This window comes from Drosophila biarmipes, chromosome 3L, assembly GCF_025231255.1.
Source record: "Drosophila biarmipes strain raj3 chromosome 3L, RU_DBia_V1.1, whole genome shotgun sequence".
In the NCBI taxonomy this organism is placed as follows: Eukaryota; Metazoa; Arthropoda; class Insecta; order Diptera; family Drosophilidae; genus Drosophila; species Drosophila biarmipes.
Genome location: NC_066613.1, coordinates 8,935,338 through 8,950,159, shown reverse-complemented (window position 1 = coordinate 8,950,159; position 14,822 = coordinate 8,935,338). Strand labels below are relative to the sequence as shown.

The window sequence follows — 14,822 nt, the reverse complement described above, 5'->3', positions numbered from 1 at the left end:
TTTGAGAATAAAATATCTCATAATGACGAAGAACGTCTTTTGTTAATTTTCGTTAATTTATTCAGTTTTCTTGGCTGCTGTTGATACCTTGTATTTTTGGACATAGAAACTACCGAACATATAAAGGAATGGCACCATATAGGCGGCTCCGATTGGAGCTAGCCAGGTTCCGTACTCGCAGCCCCGGAGAACTAGCTGTGATGCCCACAACAGGACTATGGCGAACTGCAGCAGCTGGAGGCCAGTTAAATAGCGCTTCCACCAGAGGAACTTATGAGTGCGAGGACCCAGTACACTCAGGGCGTAATAGCTGTACATTATGATGTGGACGAAGGAGTTAATCATAGTTGGTACATAAGCTGTTTGGAAAGAAGCGATACATTACAAGGAAACTGGTTGTTAAAGGGCAGGCACCCACTTGAACCCGTCGGCAACCACTTGATGAAGATCCAGCAGAAGAAAAACATGGTGCTGTGGTGGTACACATGCAGGAAGCTCAGCTGCGTCCACTTGTGGCGGAGGATAAAGAAGGCCGTGTCGGCGAACTCCAGTACTTTGGAGATGTAGAACCACCAAAATGCCGCGGCAATCTGTTCAGATGTGTAGTTCATAGCTTCGGTTTATCTATGGCACCGACTTACCCGCATTTCATGTGGGCTATAGCTCACGCGACACGGCTGACAGCTGAAGCTATAGTCGAGGGCCCGCGTTGCCGAGAAGAGTTCCAGGCAAATATAGGCATTTAGGAAGGCCATGGCCAAGCTGTGACAAAACAAGGGCAGCCTCAACTGCAGCGGCTTGAACCTGAGAGTCCGGGTGGCCAGTGGGCATTTGTTATGGCTGGCTGGTTGGGCTGGGAGTTTGACCACGACCTCACCTGGCTGTCCACTTGGGACCGTAGACCACCATCAGCAAATAGAGGGCCAGCAGGGCGGGAACGTTCCAAGGCGACTCGACCAGTGGCCAATTCCGCGTCCGCACATCCGCCAAGTCCGCAAAGGGATACGAATAGCTGCCTATTTTGGTGTTATTGTTATCGTACGCCATCTAAGTATTTCCAGATCCGACTGACTAGGCTGGACCCCAACGTTCGTCTCTTATATACGACTTGCGACCATGATCGCTCCGCTGATGCGTTGATATTTTCCCCCAAATGTAATTACATGTCGCTCGAGCATAAACGTTGGGTAAGGTCTGGGATTTTTACTTAGCATTTTGTGACTGCATCTTAATTGCTGTCTAAAGTCAAGCTTTATTTTCTATGTCACATTTTAATGGGATTGAATACAAAATGAATATGTTAAATTGCTTTATTTTACGGTACACATTAAAATAATTAGTTCTATTAAATGAACATCTCGTTTTAGAATTTGTTGAAAATAATACTTTTTTAGGTATTACAGTTTATCACTTATATGTCTTGTCAATTATAAAAAGAAAATTATGAGATAGATGGTTAGAAATAGGATAACGAGTTTTTGGACTAAGTTCTTGCACCTCAAAATCTAACAAATTGAACTGTGGGAAAAGAATAGAGGTAAAAGTATAATTTCCTTGTTCAAACTTTATTTTTAAACATCGCAATTGGAGAGGTTTTAGTAGCGTCTAAAGCGGCGCTCACGAACGCGGAATCGCCTTGTGATACGACGGACACCTCTGAACTGGCGGCCACTCCCGCGGTTCCGGGTTCGGCGCTCCTCCTCCCTCTTCCAGCGCTCCTCCTCCCTCTTCCTGCGCTCTTCCCTTCTCTTGCGAGCCTCCTCCCTCCGCCTGCGCTCCTCCTTCCTCTTCTTCTCTGAGGACTCGGTGGTCGTGGTGGGGGCGGCCGTGGTTGTGCTGGTCGTGGTAGTGGTGGTCGTTGTCGTGGGGTCAGAGGTCGTGGTCGCGGGCGACGACTGGGCCACCAGGGTGGCCAGGACGACCAGGGGTAGCGCAAGAACAGGACGCATGGCGACTTTTCTTTCGACTGCGCTTGGAACTCTGATTCCTCAGCCGCTGGACCCAGCTATTTATAGTTGGGACTGGAGCTACGCCAGATCCCGCTTGTTTGCAGACCAAATATGTTACGTGCTCTGGACTTTCCCAGCTTTTGCGAAACTGTGAATTTAAAGCTGCAGTTCTTATGTGACTGCTATTATTGTTATAGCTTAGGACTAACAAAAGAGATACCACTGACTATCTCATTATAAGTCATACTCTGTATAATACGTATATTCACCAGTCGGCATTTAGGTAATCAGGACTCATATGAAAATGATAAAACTCAGAAAAAGGGCGGCTAAGACAATTGATAGAAAGATCACATCATCAATCAAGAGAATAGACTCTTGACACTTAAGTCGTAGCTCTACTGAGAGAGCCAGCACCTACATCTGCTGGAATTTTGGAACATCAGGGAAGATTTTCACAATTGTGGCTTTTTAAAGTCATCTGTTCTACATTTGTAAACCCCCATTGTGGCCCAACAAGCTTCAACAATCTTCAATGAAGGAAGAGAAAGCGCTATAGTCGACAGCCTCGACTATCTGATATCCATACGCATCTGAGGGGAGTACGAGGAAGATGAAGATATGTGGCAAATCGGTTGTATCCGAGATTCCACACTTCAGTTGTTTATAGCATGCTATTTTAAATGTCAATGAGCATCAAAAGATTCACTTTTACAAAATGATAATAAAATGTAGGCGTAAGACACGTTTTAGCGTTATGGGCGTTAGAGTGGGCGTGGTACTCCATTTTCTAGCTTTAATATTTTCCGAGATCTGAGCGTTCAAATGGACGGACATGGCTAGTGTCCAGATAAAAAATATGTGAACATACTTATTTATTTATTTACTTTACAAGTACCGGGCATAATAATACATGCAAAATTCGGAATTGCTTCAAAATTTTTAAAAATTTTACAAAATCATCTTTAAAATATCATAAGTACACCTTAAGAGTTTGGAGTACCAATGTGTTTCAGAATGGACCCCTAGTTGAGTTGTTTTATTAGTAGTCATGTGATGTAAAAATTTGTAAATAACATATACAGCAGCCCTTTAAGATATTTCATTTCATGCAGGCACATTTCAAAAATTACGTTTTATTACATACAGAAATGTATTCGTACAAAATCGTCGTTCTGCTTTTGGCTGTTTTTAAGGTAAGACAAAACCAAAGTCTTGAGCACTTCAAAAAATCCTCTTCGTCAGCTCAACTGCATTTGCTTGGGCGATGTTGTGACAGCGGAAACTGTTCTGAAAGAGCACAACGAATACAGGAAAGTGGAGGGTATGCCAAAATTATCCTTGTCTAAAAAGCTGAGTGAAGATTGCGAAGAATATGCGAAAGTAAGCAAAATATTCAATTTTTTGTTACAAACTAAATAGTCTTTTCCTTAAGCATCTAGCTACATTGAAAATCCCAGATCAAAATTTATTCGAGGACATAAAAGAAGTTTCCTTGGGAGAAATTGATGAAGGTGATGATGCTGAGGATCACACAGCTTATCCTTCATCGGATATAAAGAAAGTCAGTTATACAGAAAATATTTGCGAGTTTAAATCTAAATCTTGTGTTGGCTATTGGTATGAAAGGGGACAATACGGCTATCAGTTTGAACACTTTGACTTGGAATCAGAAAAATCATTTATTGACAAATATACTGCAATGGTATGGAGGTCATCAAAAGAAATGGGAGTGGGTATAGCTCCGAAAAACCCCGAGTAAGTGCGCTTTAATGCCCAATGTCTCCGAATCAACTTATTTCATTTGATTTATTTCACAGGACTGCAAATGGAAGAAAAATATTGGTGGTTAGGTATTCTCCACCCGGCAATGTGTACGGCCAGTATAAAGGTAACGTACCACCTAGAGTTAGGCGTACAGCAAGCGAAAGTACTACTACTACGTCAAGGGCTTGCAGGGGGAAGTCTTACACATTTGCTGTATTGCTCTGGTGTTCAGCACTCGCACATTGGTTACCATTACTGTGTAGATTCTAGTGTTATGCCAATAAAATATACTTGCGATGTTCGCTATTAGCAAACTTACCGGTCTGATACTCTTGATTGTGTAATCTGTGCCTTCTACTAGGTAATAATGGTACTCCTAATAACCGTAATCGGAATAAAACACCTTCGAGCCTCTCCACAAATGTAGCTTTAACTTATAAATTGTTTTGCCCTGCTGGCACCTTGTGAAAGCGGGCGGACAAGTGGTCCAGAGACCTATACGCACCCCACAAATCCCGCAAATCGCACGGATTTTCCTTTTCGTAATCCTTAAGCAATCGATTCTTTCGCCACATAAACTTCTAATTATAGGTCGATCCAAAAACAGAAAGTTAGCCAATGTCAAGACTAAATAAGCAGTCTTGTTTTCTGTTTGTTCTTTTATATCGTGTGCATTAGGGTGTGTCGATTTTGGGTGCCTGAAAATCGTGTGGGAAAAAAGTATCTTTAAGAAGTTCTAGGCGATGTTGGCAGACGAAGGATAAGGATAAAACTCCTTTAAAGATTAGGGTCCCCCATAATAATTGACAGTTTTTCGGCCCTCTACAAATCGACCCACCGTATTGTACATATTGCCTAACTGAGACTAAAACATACTGTCTACCGGAGTTTCAAGAAACAAAAGGGTTGAGACAATGTCTTATTTTGCATATATATAAACACAAAGGAAAACTCTTTGAGCAACACTTTGCTCTTAAATTGTCTTCTCGATCAAGGCCCCCGTTCCCGTTTTCACTTTCACATTTTTGTTCGAATTCTACTGTACAACACTTCTTAAATTGTCTAGAACTTTATCTTTCTTTCTCAAGGAGCTCACGAAGTAGACAAAACTACTTAAGAGTAAAAACTAGATTCGGAACTTAAGATGCAAAGACATTAAAGCTCAAGCTTTATTTTCTTCGATTACATTTTTTACACAAGAAGTATCTTATAAAAAGTTTATGCGCCTTTTTCCGAAGCTTAAGATGCAAGGACATTAAAGCTCAAGCTACATTTTCTTCGATTACATTTTTTACACAAGAAGTATCTTATAAATAGTTTATCCGTCTTTTTTCCGAAGCTTAAGATGCAAGGACATTAAAGCTCAAGCTATATTTTCTTCGATTACATTTTTTACACAAAAAGTATCTTATAAATTAGTTTATCTGTCTATTTTCCGAAGCTCCGCATAAGTTTGTACCTCCTGAACTTTCAAACAGGGGCGTCTATGATGTATTCCAATGCATCGTAATTGCTGACATAACACAGCTGAAGCACAAAACTTGCAAGCGCCGCATCTGCATCATGGATGTAGGGATTAGGAAGGGATGCTAACATGTTTGTACATTTTTAGGTGCTTACTATATACCGCGACTACCCAGGCCATGGATAGCCACCACTCATATGAGTCGATCCATTGCGAACCCAAGAAGTCGTACCAAAGGACAGCTCCGTTGGCGTTGAGCAAAAGATACAATGCAATTACGTGAGATGCAGCCAACCAAGCGAAGGTGATCCAACTCAACATTGTCAAATACCGCTGCAACAACATTACTGACTTGCTAGGAATATTTCGATGTTCAAATAGTTACGTCTTTACAGAAAACCAGAACTATTATTACAATGTGAAAAATAGGCCACAGAAGAACAATGATGAATGACACGAAGTAGGCGTGAAACGGACGTCCTTCCGCTAACGGAAATAGCACAAATGAATGTTTTATTAATGAAATGTTTTTGCAAAATTACCTTGCGGTGAACCAAAAAACAAAAGGGAACTGAGTACATAAAAACAATTAATTGTGATGAATAAACACCGAAACATGTTTTTAATTTAAGGGAAACTAAATAATTTTGTATCTAGCAAATTTTAAAATATTTATTTTCTGGTTGTTGCTTTTTTGACACTCATATCAAGGGTTTAATAGTGTTACACTTACTTCTCTGGCTACTGAAATACATGTTAATTTAACTAAAATTGTTGACTCGCACATAGTGCCTCGACTATCAGATACCCGTTACTCTGTTTACCAATTTAAAATTCACTTCTAAAAGTTTTTTTACTATCTAACTAACTACACAATTAAAATAGTATTGCGATTCTCGGCAGACTGATAAATATAATCAAATTCTATACACATTGTAACAAAATCTTCAAAAATGTAAGAGCCTCACAGGTAGATACGATTTTGTAGGTCACTTAATAGATATCCAAAACCGAATTAATTTCTACATTTTCCATAATTGCTTATAAGCGTTGCCTGCACTGAAATAAACTTGCCCTGCGCAAGAATCCCTAGAATCTGCATGCACAACCTGACCAATCATTCAGCTTTAATACTTTTAATGAACATAAGAATCTATTTATATTCCATTGAAAAAGTGAAATGCTTTTATTTGACCGTCGAAATTGGTATGCAAAATGATCATACACTGTACTGTCTGTGCTCTGCCCTTTGTCAAAGTATTAAACCACTTGTTTGGTTTAACCACGGCGACGTCTTCTCTCGCCTTCTCGCCTCCGGATGATTCTCCTGATGATGCGGCGTCTGTGTCGTCGGTGATGAATCCTGTGGGTCTTGGGGGCGGGTGTGGCGGTGGTGGTGGTCGTGGTGGTGGTCGTCGTGGCTGCTTCCTCGCTGGAGCCGCTAGCACTGGAGGTGTCAGATTCATCCGATCCCGAGGATGCGTTGGAAACGTCGGATGAATCGGAGTTGTCGGATGAATCGGAGTCGGAGGAGGCGGAGTGAACGGAGTGCACGGAGGACAGGAAGATGGCCACCACGAGGACCGTAAGTACGAGAAGGAGCCTCATTTTGTAGGTCTTTCGATTCCAGGTACCGGAGGAAGTGTGTTCCGCTCACATAACTCCCGCTCCTTTTATAGGCCTCAGCAGGTGAATTGCCTCAAAAGAGTGGAAAATTTTAAGATTTCTTATTTGACATTAAAAATAACAGGCACGGCACTAACTTTTCCTATTCCAGCACTGGCGTGTTTGACTTTTGGGCCAAGTAAGCGTTTTATTGTTGGATTGTTTAATTAGAAATTTTGTTTTCTTTTCTATCCAGATATTGGCTGGCATTCTATTGTTAAATTTTAACACCAAGCAGTAGCAGTCGGAATGTTAGCTTAGCACTCAGTTATGCAAATATGTACAAGCTTCTACAAAATGTACCACAAGTTATGGCTATTTATTTAGTCTTTACGTTAGGATTATTCTGTTACACTTGAATAAAGCTATAAGTAGTTAAGTTAGTTAGTTAAACTAAGAACATAAAAATGTAACTAATTAAGTTATTCTCAATACAAGTTTAAATATATAAGTCTACAGGATAAAGAGACCTCTTAAGGTGCCAGCATTTTAGTGATCTCGGAAACTATAAGAACTAGAGGGTTCAGACTTAAGTTTAGGATTTCTTGACGCTTTCGATCCGCCCAAAACTATGCTAGAGGAAACTGAAATATACGTTCTCCGTGAATTCCTATTCCACAAACCGCCCACAGTCTTCAAAAAATCATAAGATGGAACGCTGATATATTGAAAACCACCAAAGACAAGGAATTGGGGTTTAAGATTTAGATTCCTTAGGTTTGAGCGCAGCGCCAGGTTGATACGCAAACATGCCACGCCCATACACCGCCCAAAATTATTCATTCCACAATGTTCACGTGGAGAATTACCCCTAATCTCACTTCATACGTGTCGTTAAGAAGATAGAAATGCCATTCTTACAGCGATGTAACTAAAATTCATACCCAAAGCAGTAGCAAGAACTGTGAACAAAATCAAATATTTAAAAATGTTGTTATCCAATTCTAATTTAGTTTTAAACATGGACTAGTAGTTATTAAACGCCCTCGATTCTTATAGTAGATCGCCACAGGTCGCGACTTAAGCTAACGCTTAAGCAACGTCGGATGGTCAATTCTGAGTGGTATCATTACCTTTACTTGAATTACTTTTTTATATATTACAATAATCCCGTGCTTAACTATTTTTGTCGCCAAATGGCGCAGTTGAAGCCTTCGAAAACCATGTCGAGGTTCTCATTCGGAGTAAAAAAAGTGAAAAGGTGTATTGAAATTTCTCTAGAATTCTTCATAAAACAACATTTTTGAAGACAAATATTCACATTGCCTGTTTTTGAAGGATCCTGGACAAATCGACTACAAACTTTTATATTTATAAAAGCTACTATTTAAAGTCGTAATAGAGCCCGGAATACGGCATACCTAAAAGAAAGTACTGAATATGTTTCTGAGGTCACACTTTATTTTTCAGTGAAAATCGTACACATTGGCCAGGATCAGGATCTTTAGTAGCGGGCGAAGCGGCGACCAACTCGGCGCTCACGTACGCGGATGCGCCTCACGACACGGCCGCCATCATCATCGCCACCGCGTTCCCTGCGGCGCCTCCCTGCTCCACCTCGTCGGATGATGATGATCCTCCTCCTGCGGTGCCTGCGCCGATGCTTCTTGGTCGCCTCGGTGGTGGTCGTGGTGGTGGAGGCCGCAGTGGTGGTGGTTGTGGTGGTCGTGGTGGAGCTGGAGGAGGGGCTGCTGGAGGAGGGGTCGCTGCTGGAGGGGCTGCTGGAGCTGGGGTCGCTGCTGGAGGGGCTGCTGGAGCTGGGGTCGCTGCTAGAGGGGCTGCTGGAGCTGGGGTCTGCCTGCGATGACAGGACAACCAGAGTGGCCAGGACGACCAGGGATAGCGCAAGAACAGGACGCATGTCGACTTCTCTTGGGGCTTGGCATTGGCCTATGATTCTACCATCCAATGGACCAACTATATATAGCTGGCGCATCTGGAGTTCATATCACCGCCAGCTATCCCGTTGTTTGCAGACCAAATATGTAACCTGCTCAGGGTTTTTCCAGATCTGGATAGTTTTGTGATCAAAGCTTTCTTTCCTCTGTTGTCGTGGTTATTGTTATAATACAGTAGGCGTAGAATATCTGTTTAAATAGGCTTAGGAGACAAATGACGTCTAAGGGACATTATTTATCTTTTCGTTTCTTTAAAGCTAAGTTAGTTTTGGTATATACATTTTTTTAACTGAACGCCTTACATCGAACCAGACATTTTTGATTGACAATTTTGAAAAGGACTCCACACTTACTATTGTAAATAGTTGATTAAATCGACTATTAGTTAGCCGTTACTAAGCTAAAGCAGTGGAAGACAATCTCATTAAAATATTTCCAAAATATTAAAAAGTGTGCGCGTAAGAAATTTCTGCGTTATATGGTCATGGCTAGATCAACTCGGTTAGTGATCCTGATCAAGAATATTTACACTTTACGGGGAAACGCTTCCTTTTGCCTGTAATATACTTTCCGACGAATCTAGTATACCCTTTTACTATACCAAGTAACAGGGATAAATAGGGGATAAATTAACTTATTCGAATTCACTATAACAAACAATTAAAACAGATAAATTCTTTTACTATCATGAGTAACAATTTTTTTTAATACCCAATTTTAGGCTACTTCGAAAAATATATAATAGGTAGATATATATTTTCTTAATCAGGATCACTAGCCTAGGCGATCTAGCTGTTTCTGTTCGACCGTCCGTCTGAACACTGAAATCTCGCAATTTATTAAAGCTATAAATTTGGGTATTGGCGTGCAGGTTCTTGAGCTCGTGTTAATTCTGGGACAGCGGCAGTTTTTTACAGGGTGTTACTATCTATCTTCATGCTAAAAATCGAAATCAAAGTCGAACTATGCATTAAAAAGTTATATGCAAAAAAATGAATCGACGTTCCTGAGAACAGTCGCTTCGCTGCACATCTCCAAGATGTCCTCGGTAATGGGAGATTTGAATAATTCCAAACGCAATGTAAGTTCTTATTGGTTTTAGCATACTTATGTATAGACTAGAAAAACTAAGAAGCCTTTACAAATTATTTGCAATTCGAAGGAACCCCAAGAAAATAATATAACCTTCTTTCTCCGACTGATGATTTACAAAGAAAGGACAGAAGCTAAGAGCTCGAATTTTTGGGTTTCTTGTGCGTTTACAAAAGGATTGTTAAGTTTTTGGTAATGAAAGGGGAAAATATACATAATTTAAGCTTTTATTTAGGACAAATTAAAGTTCTATTAAATTGATTGGCGCAATATTGGCACAATAGTAAATGTAGGTTTTTTTTCAAAACGGAACGGAATATTTTTGGATTTTTGTTTAGAGTTCTGATTATAAACATACCAAAAACAAGCTTTGATTTCACAAAATGAATTAATGTCTCTTTGTCGTCATTTGTCTCCTAAGCCTATTTAAACAGATATTCTACGCCTACTGTATTATAACAATAACCACGACAACAGAGGAAAGAAAGCTTTGATCACAAAACTATCCAGATCTGGAAAAACCCTGAGCAGGTTACATATTTGGTCTGCAAACAACGGGATAGCTGGCGGTGATATGAACTCCAGATGCGCCAGCTATATATAGTTGGTCCATTGGATGGTAGAATCATAGGCCAAAGCCAAGCCCCAAGAGAAGTCGACATGCGCCCTGTTCTTGCGCTATCCCTGGTCGTCCTGGCCACTCTGGTTGTCCTGTCATCGCAGGCAGACCCCAGCTCCAGCAGCCCCTCTAGCAGCGACCCCAGCTCCAGCAGCCCCTCCAGCAGCGACCCCAGCTCCAGCAGCCCCTCCAGCAGCGACCCCTCCTCCAGCAGCCCCTCCTCCAGCTCCACCACGACCACCACAACCACCACCACTGCGGCCTCCACCACCACGACCACCACCGAGGCGACCAAGAAGCATCGGCGCAGGCACCGCAGGAGGAGGATCATCATCATCCGACGAGGTGGAGCAGGGAGGCGCCGCAGGGAACGCGGTGGCGATGATGATGGCGGCCGTGTCGTGAGGCGCATCCGCGTACGTGAGCGCCGAGTCGGTCGCCGCTTCGCCCGCTACTAAAGATCCTGATCCTGACCAATGTGTACGATTTTCACTGAAAAATAAAGTGTGACCTCAGAAACATATTCAGTACTTTCTTTTAGGGCACCAATGTTCTTAGGTATTCCGTATTCCTAATTGATTTGTCTAAGATCCTCATATCTGCTTTCGATCCTGACAATGTGCGGGTCGCAGAGTATTAGAGTACGAGTCCATCTTGAAAGTCGGTAACCAAATAGTAAAGTCCATACTCGTAATAATGCTTTTTGAAAGCTATTTCACTATTAAAAATAAATTTTACTGCAAAAAACGTTTTTCTCCCTTTGAATTAAAATTTTGTATTAAATTTTGTATTAAATTGATATGGTAATTTTATTATATTATGGTTCCTAATTCTGTTTTCTATATAATCCTACACAAATTTATACATATATGCTCAACTGACTCGGCTCACGTTACCAAATTATGATAGGACTCACACATATTGGGGTCTCTAGAATGGGGGCTTATCGATGCCACACTCGTCGGGTTTCTTAAACACAAGGGCATACGTAAGGACGGGATGGACATTGCCGTCCTCGGAGGCCGTTGAGAGCAGCGAGTGTGTCGAAGGACTCTCCATGAAGAGCATCTCAGCATCAAACTGACTCCAGCGGCCCCGTTGCAGCTGATCCTTAACGTACTTCAACTGGGTGTTTATCTATGCAAACAGACATCGTTAAGTGGGGCTCAAACTTTACTTTTAGTATTTGGTTTTTAGGACTGGCTTGTGATTGTTAATGTTATTTTTATTATGTTATTCGATTTCTTAGTTTAGTTTCTTTAGTGTATGTAGGGCGACTAGGTTTGCCTTACCATAGGCACCAGCAACGGGTTCCTTCCGCAGTTGAATAATTCGGCCACAAACTTTCGGAGATTTTCTGGTTTTGGCTTTGCATTGAGAGCCTGGTGCAGGATTACCCGTATTATAGCACGAATCTGAAGAGCCCAGGGAAGAAGAATGTTAAAATTAGAAACAGGCTCAAATATAGCTACCTCCGGATGTTGGCAGAGATATTCCCAGTTGCCAATGCGAAGCTGCTTTTGGATGCGTGATATGGAGCTGTAGTGCTTAATGTCCCGCGAGTTCCACTTTCCGAGATCCCAGGTCTTGCTGAAGTTTGGCTGATTACCTTTCGACATTTTTTGGTGCTTGATTTTACTGGAATTTTGGAGTAACTCAAAAGTTCGAATTGGAAACTAAAAGCAAAAAAAGGTTGTTAAAAAGTTCTTGAAAAAATGTCAGAGATTCAAAAAGTGCTATTTATATGTTATATTAATATTACAAATGAAATTAAATGTGAAAATTAATTAAAGGTAATTACTTTTTTAAAAAAAATTGCAAAACCTGATCCAACATTTGAATTCCCGCCAATTTGCCTATCGAAAAGTTATCCACACTTTTCTGTGGCGTTCCGCGGAATCCGTCAAACGGTCACACTGCCCACAAAATAAAATTTTTAAAGAAAATGGTTAGAGATTTCCGCTCTTAATTAACAATGATGAATTAATTAGCGCTGGAATTAACACGAGCTGTAACTTCAGAAACTTTCACGGGTCCAAGGCAATAGGAAGCGATGGTGAGTTGAGTGAAGATAAGTGAAAAGAGCTGCCTATAAGAGGGAAAAGCTGTGCAAGCGAACCGGCTTGCCCGGAAAATGAGGAGTCCGTCGTAATAATGGACCAAAAATAGACCGGAGCGCAGGGCCCCAAAAATAGCCACGACATGTGCTGATGTTTGATTTTCTTCCTATCCCCCTGGCAGGCTGTGCTGGGCGCCCAGTTGGTCATCACCCTGGTGATGGTCAGCGTCATCCAAAAGCTGAGTCCGCACTACTCCTTCGCCAAGTGGATCCTCTGCCGCACTGGTCTGCACCGCTACCTGCATCCCACCGACGACGAGCTGCGATTCCGTGGCGGAGTGCCCAAGGAGAAGCCGCCGAAGGGTGGCCGTAACAAGCAGGCCAATGGCTCGGGAACTGGAGGCTCTGGACAGTTCCACATACCGCGCAGCATTGAGGTGGAGCTGCTGACGTCGCCGGTCCTCGAGAGGGATGTGATCCACCTGCGATACTTCACCGAATACCAGTGGCTGCTGGACTTCAGCGTCTACACTGGCATCGTCTACGTGGTCTCTGAGGTAAGCATAGATCTATACAAATATTACGCCCCTGCAGAAGTGTGGTTGTCTTCAGCATCCAGGATGTACCATTTCTCACATAATATAACTATTACCTCCTGTTTTCTCGCCCACAGCTCTTCCACTTCTACTACCCGCTGCGCCAGGAGATCAACCTCAGCATGGTGTGGTGCCTGCTAGTCATCTTCTTTGCCCTAAAGCTGCTCTCCTCGCTCACGGTGCTCTACTTTCAAAGCGAGGAGTCAATCGGCGAGCGATCGATGGTGATTGTAGCCTGCCTGGTCTACTTGCTGGTGGCCATGATCGTGCTGATCGTGGACGAGCGCATTCTGGAGACGGGACTGGAGGATGCTTATGCCAGCTTTAATGCCAGTGCTTCCAAGTTCCTCACCGAGCAGGGTCTGCAATCGTCGTAAGTTTGCCCACCCAATAGCCCTGAGTTGTGTGCTTAGACTTTATTTTATCGTTGCAGTGGTCCCGCCTCCAAGATCGTGGTCAAGTTCTTTTTGGCCATGGGCTGTGGCATTCTCGGCTCGCTGTTCACCTTCCCCGGCCTGCGGATGGCCAAGATGCACTGGGACTCGCTGAAGTACTGCCGCGGTAATAGGCTGCTGCAAATGCTCCTCAATCTCAGCTTCGTGCTGCCCTTCATCCTGGTCATCCTGTGGATACGGCCCATTAGCCGCGACTACTTGACGGTGCGCGTGTTCCAGGGAATGCAACAGCCACTGTAAGCAGCAACTACTGCTCCCTACGTTTCCTTTGAAATTATATCTCGGAGCATTCCCTTTCTTTTCTGCAGATTGAAGCCCCATGCCTTCGAGACCCTTCGCCTGCTGTTGGTGATTCTGGTGGTGGTCGTGCGCTTTGCCCTGATGCCCATATATCTGCAGTCGTACCTGAATCTCGCCCACGACAAGATCCTGGATCTGCGCAAGGAGGCCGGTCGGATCACCAATGTTGAGTTCAAGCAGAAGGTGAGGCAGAACAATTGCAGTGAACTGGTCAAGGAACTCATCCTTCCATTTTCTCCTTTGCAGATATCGTCGATCTTCTACTATCTGTGTGTTGTGACGCTGCAATTTGCTGCCCCATTGATTCTGTGCCTTTATCTCACGCTTATGTACAAGAGTCTGGGCGGCCTTAGTTGGGCGGGAATTTTCCGGGAAAGCGGCATCCTGCAGCACGAGTGTGCGGCCAGCGAAGTGGAGCCAGCTGGAGCTGGTGGTGTCGTGTCCCAGGGAGATGGCGATTTCAATATCCTCGAGTCGGCGCAATCTCTGCAGGCTTCCTTCAGCAGCCTCAAAAACGTAAGGACTCCTCTGCCTGTTACAACCCTTCCTAACCACTGATGTTTTCAGGTATTCTCCACGGAGGTGTACAAGGGCTTTCTGGGCTTCGCCACCTGGTGGAGCTACTTTACGTTGTTCGCCACTTCATCCCTGGGCATTGTCTACCAGTCATACTTCAACCAGACCTAAGGCCATTTAAAGACACACCTGAAATCCTTGTAGTAGTAGAACTTTGTTCTTATGTAGTCTAATTGTGTCGCACATGCAATTAATATTGTTTTCTACTCATCTGGCGAATACCTTGGCTCTCACCATGTTTTGTAAATAATACTACTTTACTCATTGTTTGTGTGTAACAAAGACTTTTAACCAGGCTGCCCTGAGAGTAACCAAAGTAAATAAAAATAATCTAGAACTGATAATTTATGTTATCAAAAACTTAAACAAATAAGTAGCTCA

At 42.7% G+C, this 14,822-nt stretch overlaps 8 protein-coding genes and 1 long non-coding RNA gene across 9 annotated transcripts; 3 read left to right on the top strand and 6 right to left on the bottom strand.

The window, feature by feature from the left end:
* Positions 1 to 57: 57 nt before the first annotated feature.
* LOC108028630 (elongation of very long chain fatty acids protein 4) lies at positions 58 to 1,047 on the bottom strand. The gene is made up of 4 exons (XM_017100551.3): positions 878 to 1,047; positions 642 to 804; positions 419 to 590; positions 58 to 359 (listed from the first exon to the last, which is right to left on the bottom strand). The coding sequence occupies exons 1-4, from the start codon at positions 1,045 to 1,047 to the stop codon at positions 58 to 60; spliced, it is 807 nt and encodes a 268-aa protein (XP_016956040.1).
* A 548-nt stretch (positions 1,048 to 1,595) lies between these two features.
* On the bottom strand, positions 1,596 to 1,949 carry LOC122818977 (uncharacterized). The gene has a single exon (XM_044094734.1). It carries the CDS (start codon positions 1,947 to 1,949, stop codon positions 1,596 to 1,598), a length of 354 nt encoding a protein of 117 aa, XP_043950669.1.
* A 1,060-nt stretch (positions 1,950 to 3,009) lies between these two features.
* On the top strand, positions 3,010 to 5,476 carry LOC108028238 (Golgi-associated plant pathogenesis-related protein 1-like). The gene is made up of 5 exons (XM_044094922.2): positions 3,010 to 3,145; positions 3,195 to 3,332; positions 3,385 to 3,707; positions 3,770 to 3,840; positions 5,329 to 5,476. Exons 1-5 carry the CDS (start codon positions 3,059 to 3,061, stop codon positions 5,436 to 5,438), a joined length of 729 nt encoding a protein of 242 aa, XP_043950857.1. The 5' UTR covers positions 3,010 to 3,058; the 3' UTR covers positions 5,439 to 5,476.
* Positions 5,063 to 5,910, bottom strand: LOC108028175 (uncharacterized). Its single transcript, XR_001768362.3, has 3 exons — positions 5,724 to 5,910; positions 5,337 to 5,667; positions 5,063 to 5,272 (listed from the first exon to the last, which is right to left on the bottom strand). It is a non-coding gene; the product is annotated as an uncharacterized LOC108028175 (long non-coding RNA).
* A 480-nt stretch (positions 5,911 to 6,390) lies between these two features.
* On the bottom strand, positions 6,391 to 7,056 carry LOC108027969 (RNA-binding protein with serine-rich domain 1-like). The gene is made up of 2 exons (XM_017099594.2): positions 6,945 to 7,056; positions 6,391 to 6,879 (listed from the first exon to the last, which is right to left on the bottom strand). The coding sequence occupies exon 2, from the start codon at positions 6,787 to 6,789 to the stop codon at positions 6,460 to 6,462; it is 330 nt and encodes a 109-aa protein (XP_016955083.1). The 5' UTR covers positions 6,790 to 6,879; positions 6,945 to 7,056; the 3' UTR covers positions 6,391 to 6,459.
* A 1,225-nt stretch (positions 7,057 to 8,281) lies between these two features.
* Positions 8,282 to 8,943, bottom strand: LOC108028076 (pinin-like). The gene has a single exon (XM_017099716.3). It carries the CDS (start codon positions 8,780 to 8,782, stop codon positions 8,291 to 8,293), a length of 492 nt encoding a protein of 163 aa, XP_016955205.1. The 5' UTR covers positions 8,783 to 8,943; the 3' UTR covers positions 8,282 to 8,290.
* A 1,478-nt stretch (positions 8,944 to 10,421) lies between these two features.
* Positions 10,422 to 10,941, top strand: LOC108027968 (pinin). Its single transcript, XM_017099593.3, has one exon. It carries the CDS (start codon positions 10,422 to 10,424, stop codon positions 10,911 to 10,913), a length of 492 nt encoding a protein of 163 aa, XP_016955082.1. The 3' UTR covers positions 10,914 to 10,941.
* A 285-nt stretch (positions 10,942 to 11,226) lies between these two features.
* Positions 11,227 to 12,147, bottom strand: LOC108028077 (uncharacterized). Its single transcript, XM_017099720.3, has 3 exons — positions 11,928 to 12,147; positions 11,748 to 11,870; positions 11,227 to 11,592 (listed from the first exon to the last, which is right to left on the bottom strand). The coding sequence occupies exons 1-3, from the start codon at positions 12,072 to 12,074 to the stop codon at positions 11,386 to 11,388; spliced, it is 477 nt and encodes a 158-aa protein (XP_016955209.1). The 5' UTR covers positions 12,075 to 12,147; the 3' UTR covers positions 11,227 to 11,385.
* A 200-nt stretch (positions 12,148 to 12,347) lies between these two features.
* Positions 12,348 to 14,785, top strand: LOC108028297 (transmembrane protein 161B). Its single transcript, XM_017100019.3, has 7 exons — positions 12,348 to 12,511; positions 12,697 to 13,071; positions 13,188 to 13,483; positions 13,544 to 13,801; positions 13,874 to 14,048; positions 14,112 to 14,381; positions 14,433 to 14,785. The coding sequence occupies exons 1-7, from the start codon at positions 12,509 to 12,511 to the stop codon at positions 14,550 to 14,552; spliced, it is 1,497 nt and encodes a 498-aa protein (XP_016955508.1). The 5' UTR covers positions 12,348 to 12,508; the 3' UTR covers positions 14,553 to 14,785.
* The last annotated feature ends 37 nt before the right edge of the window (positions 14,786 to 14,822 follow it).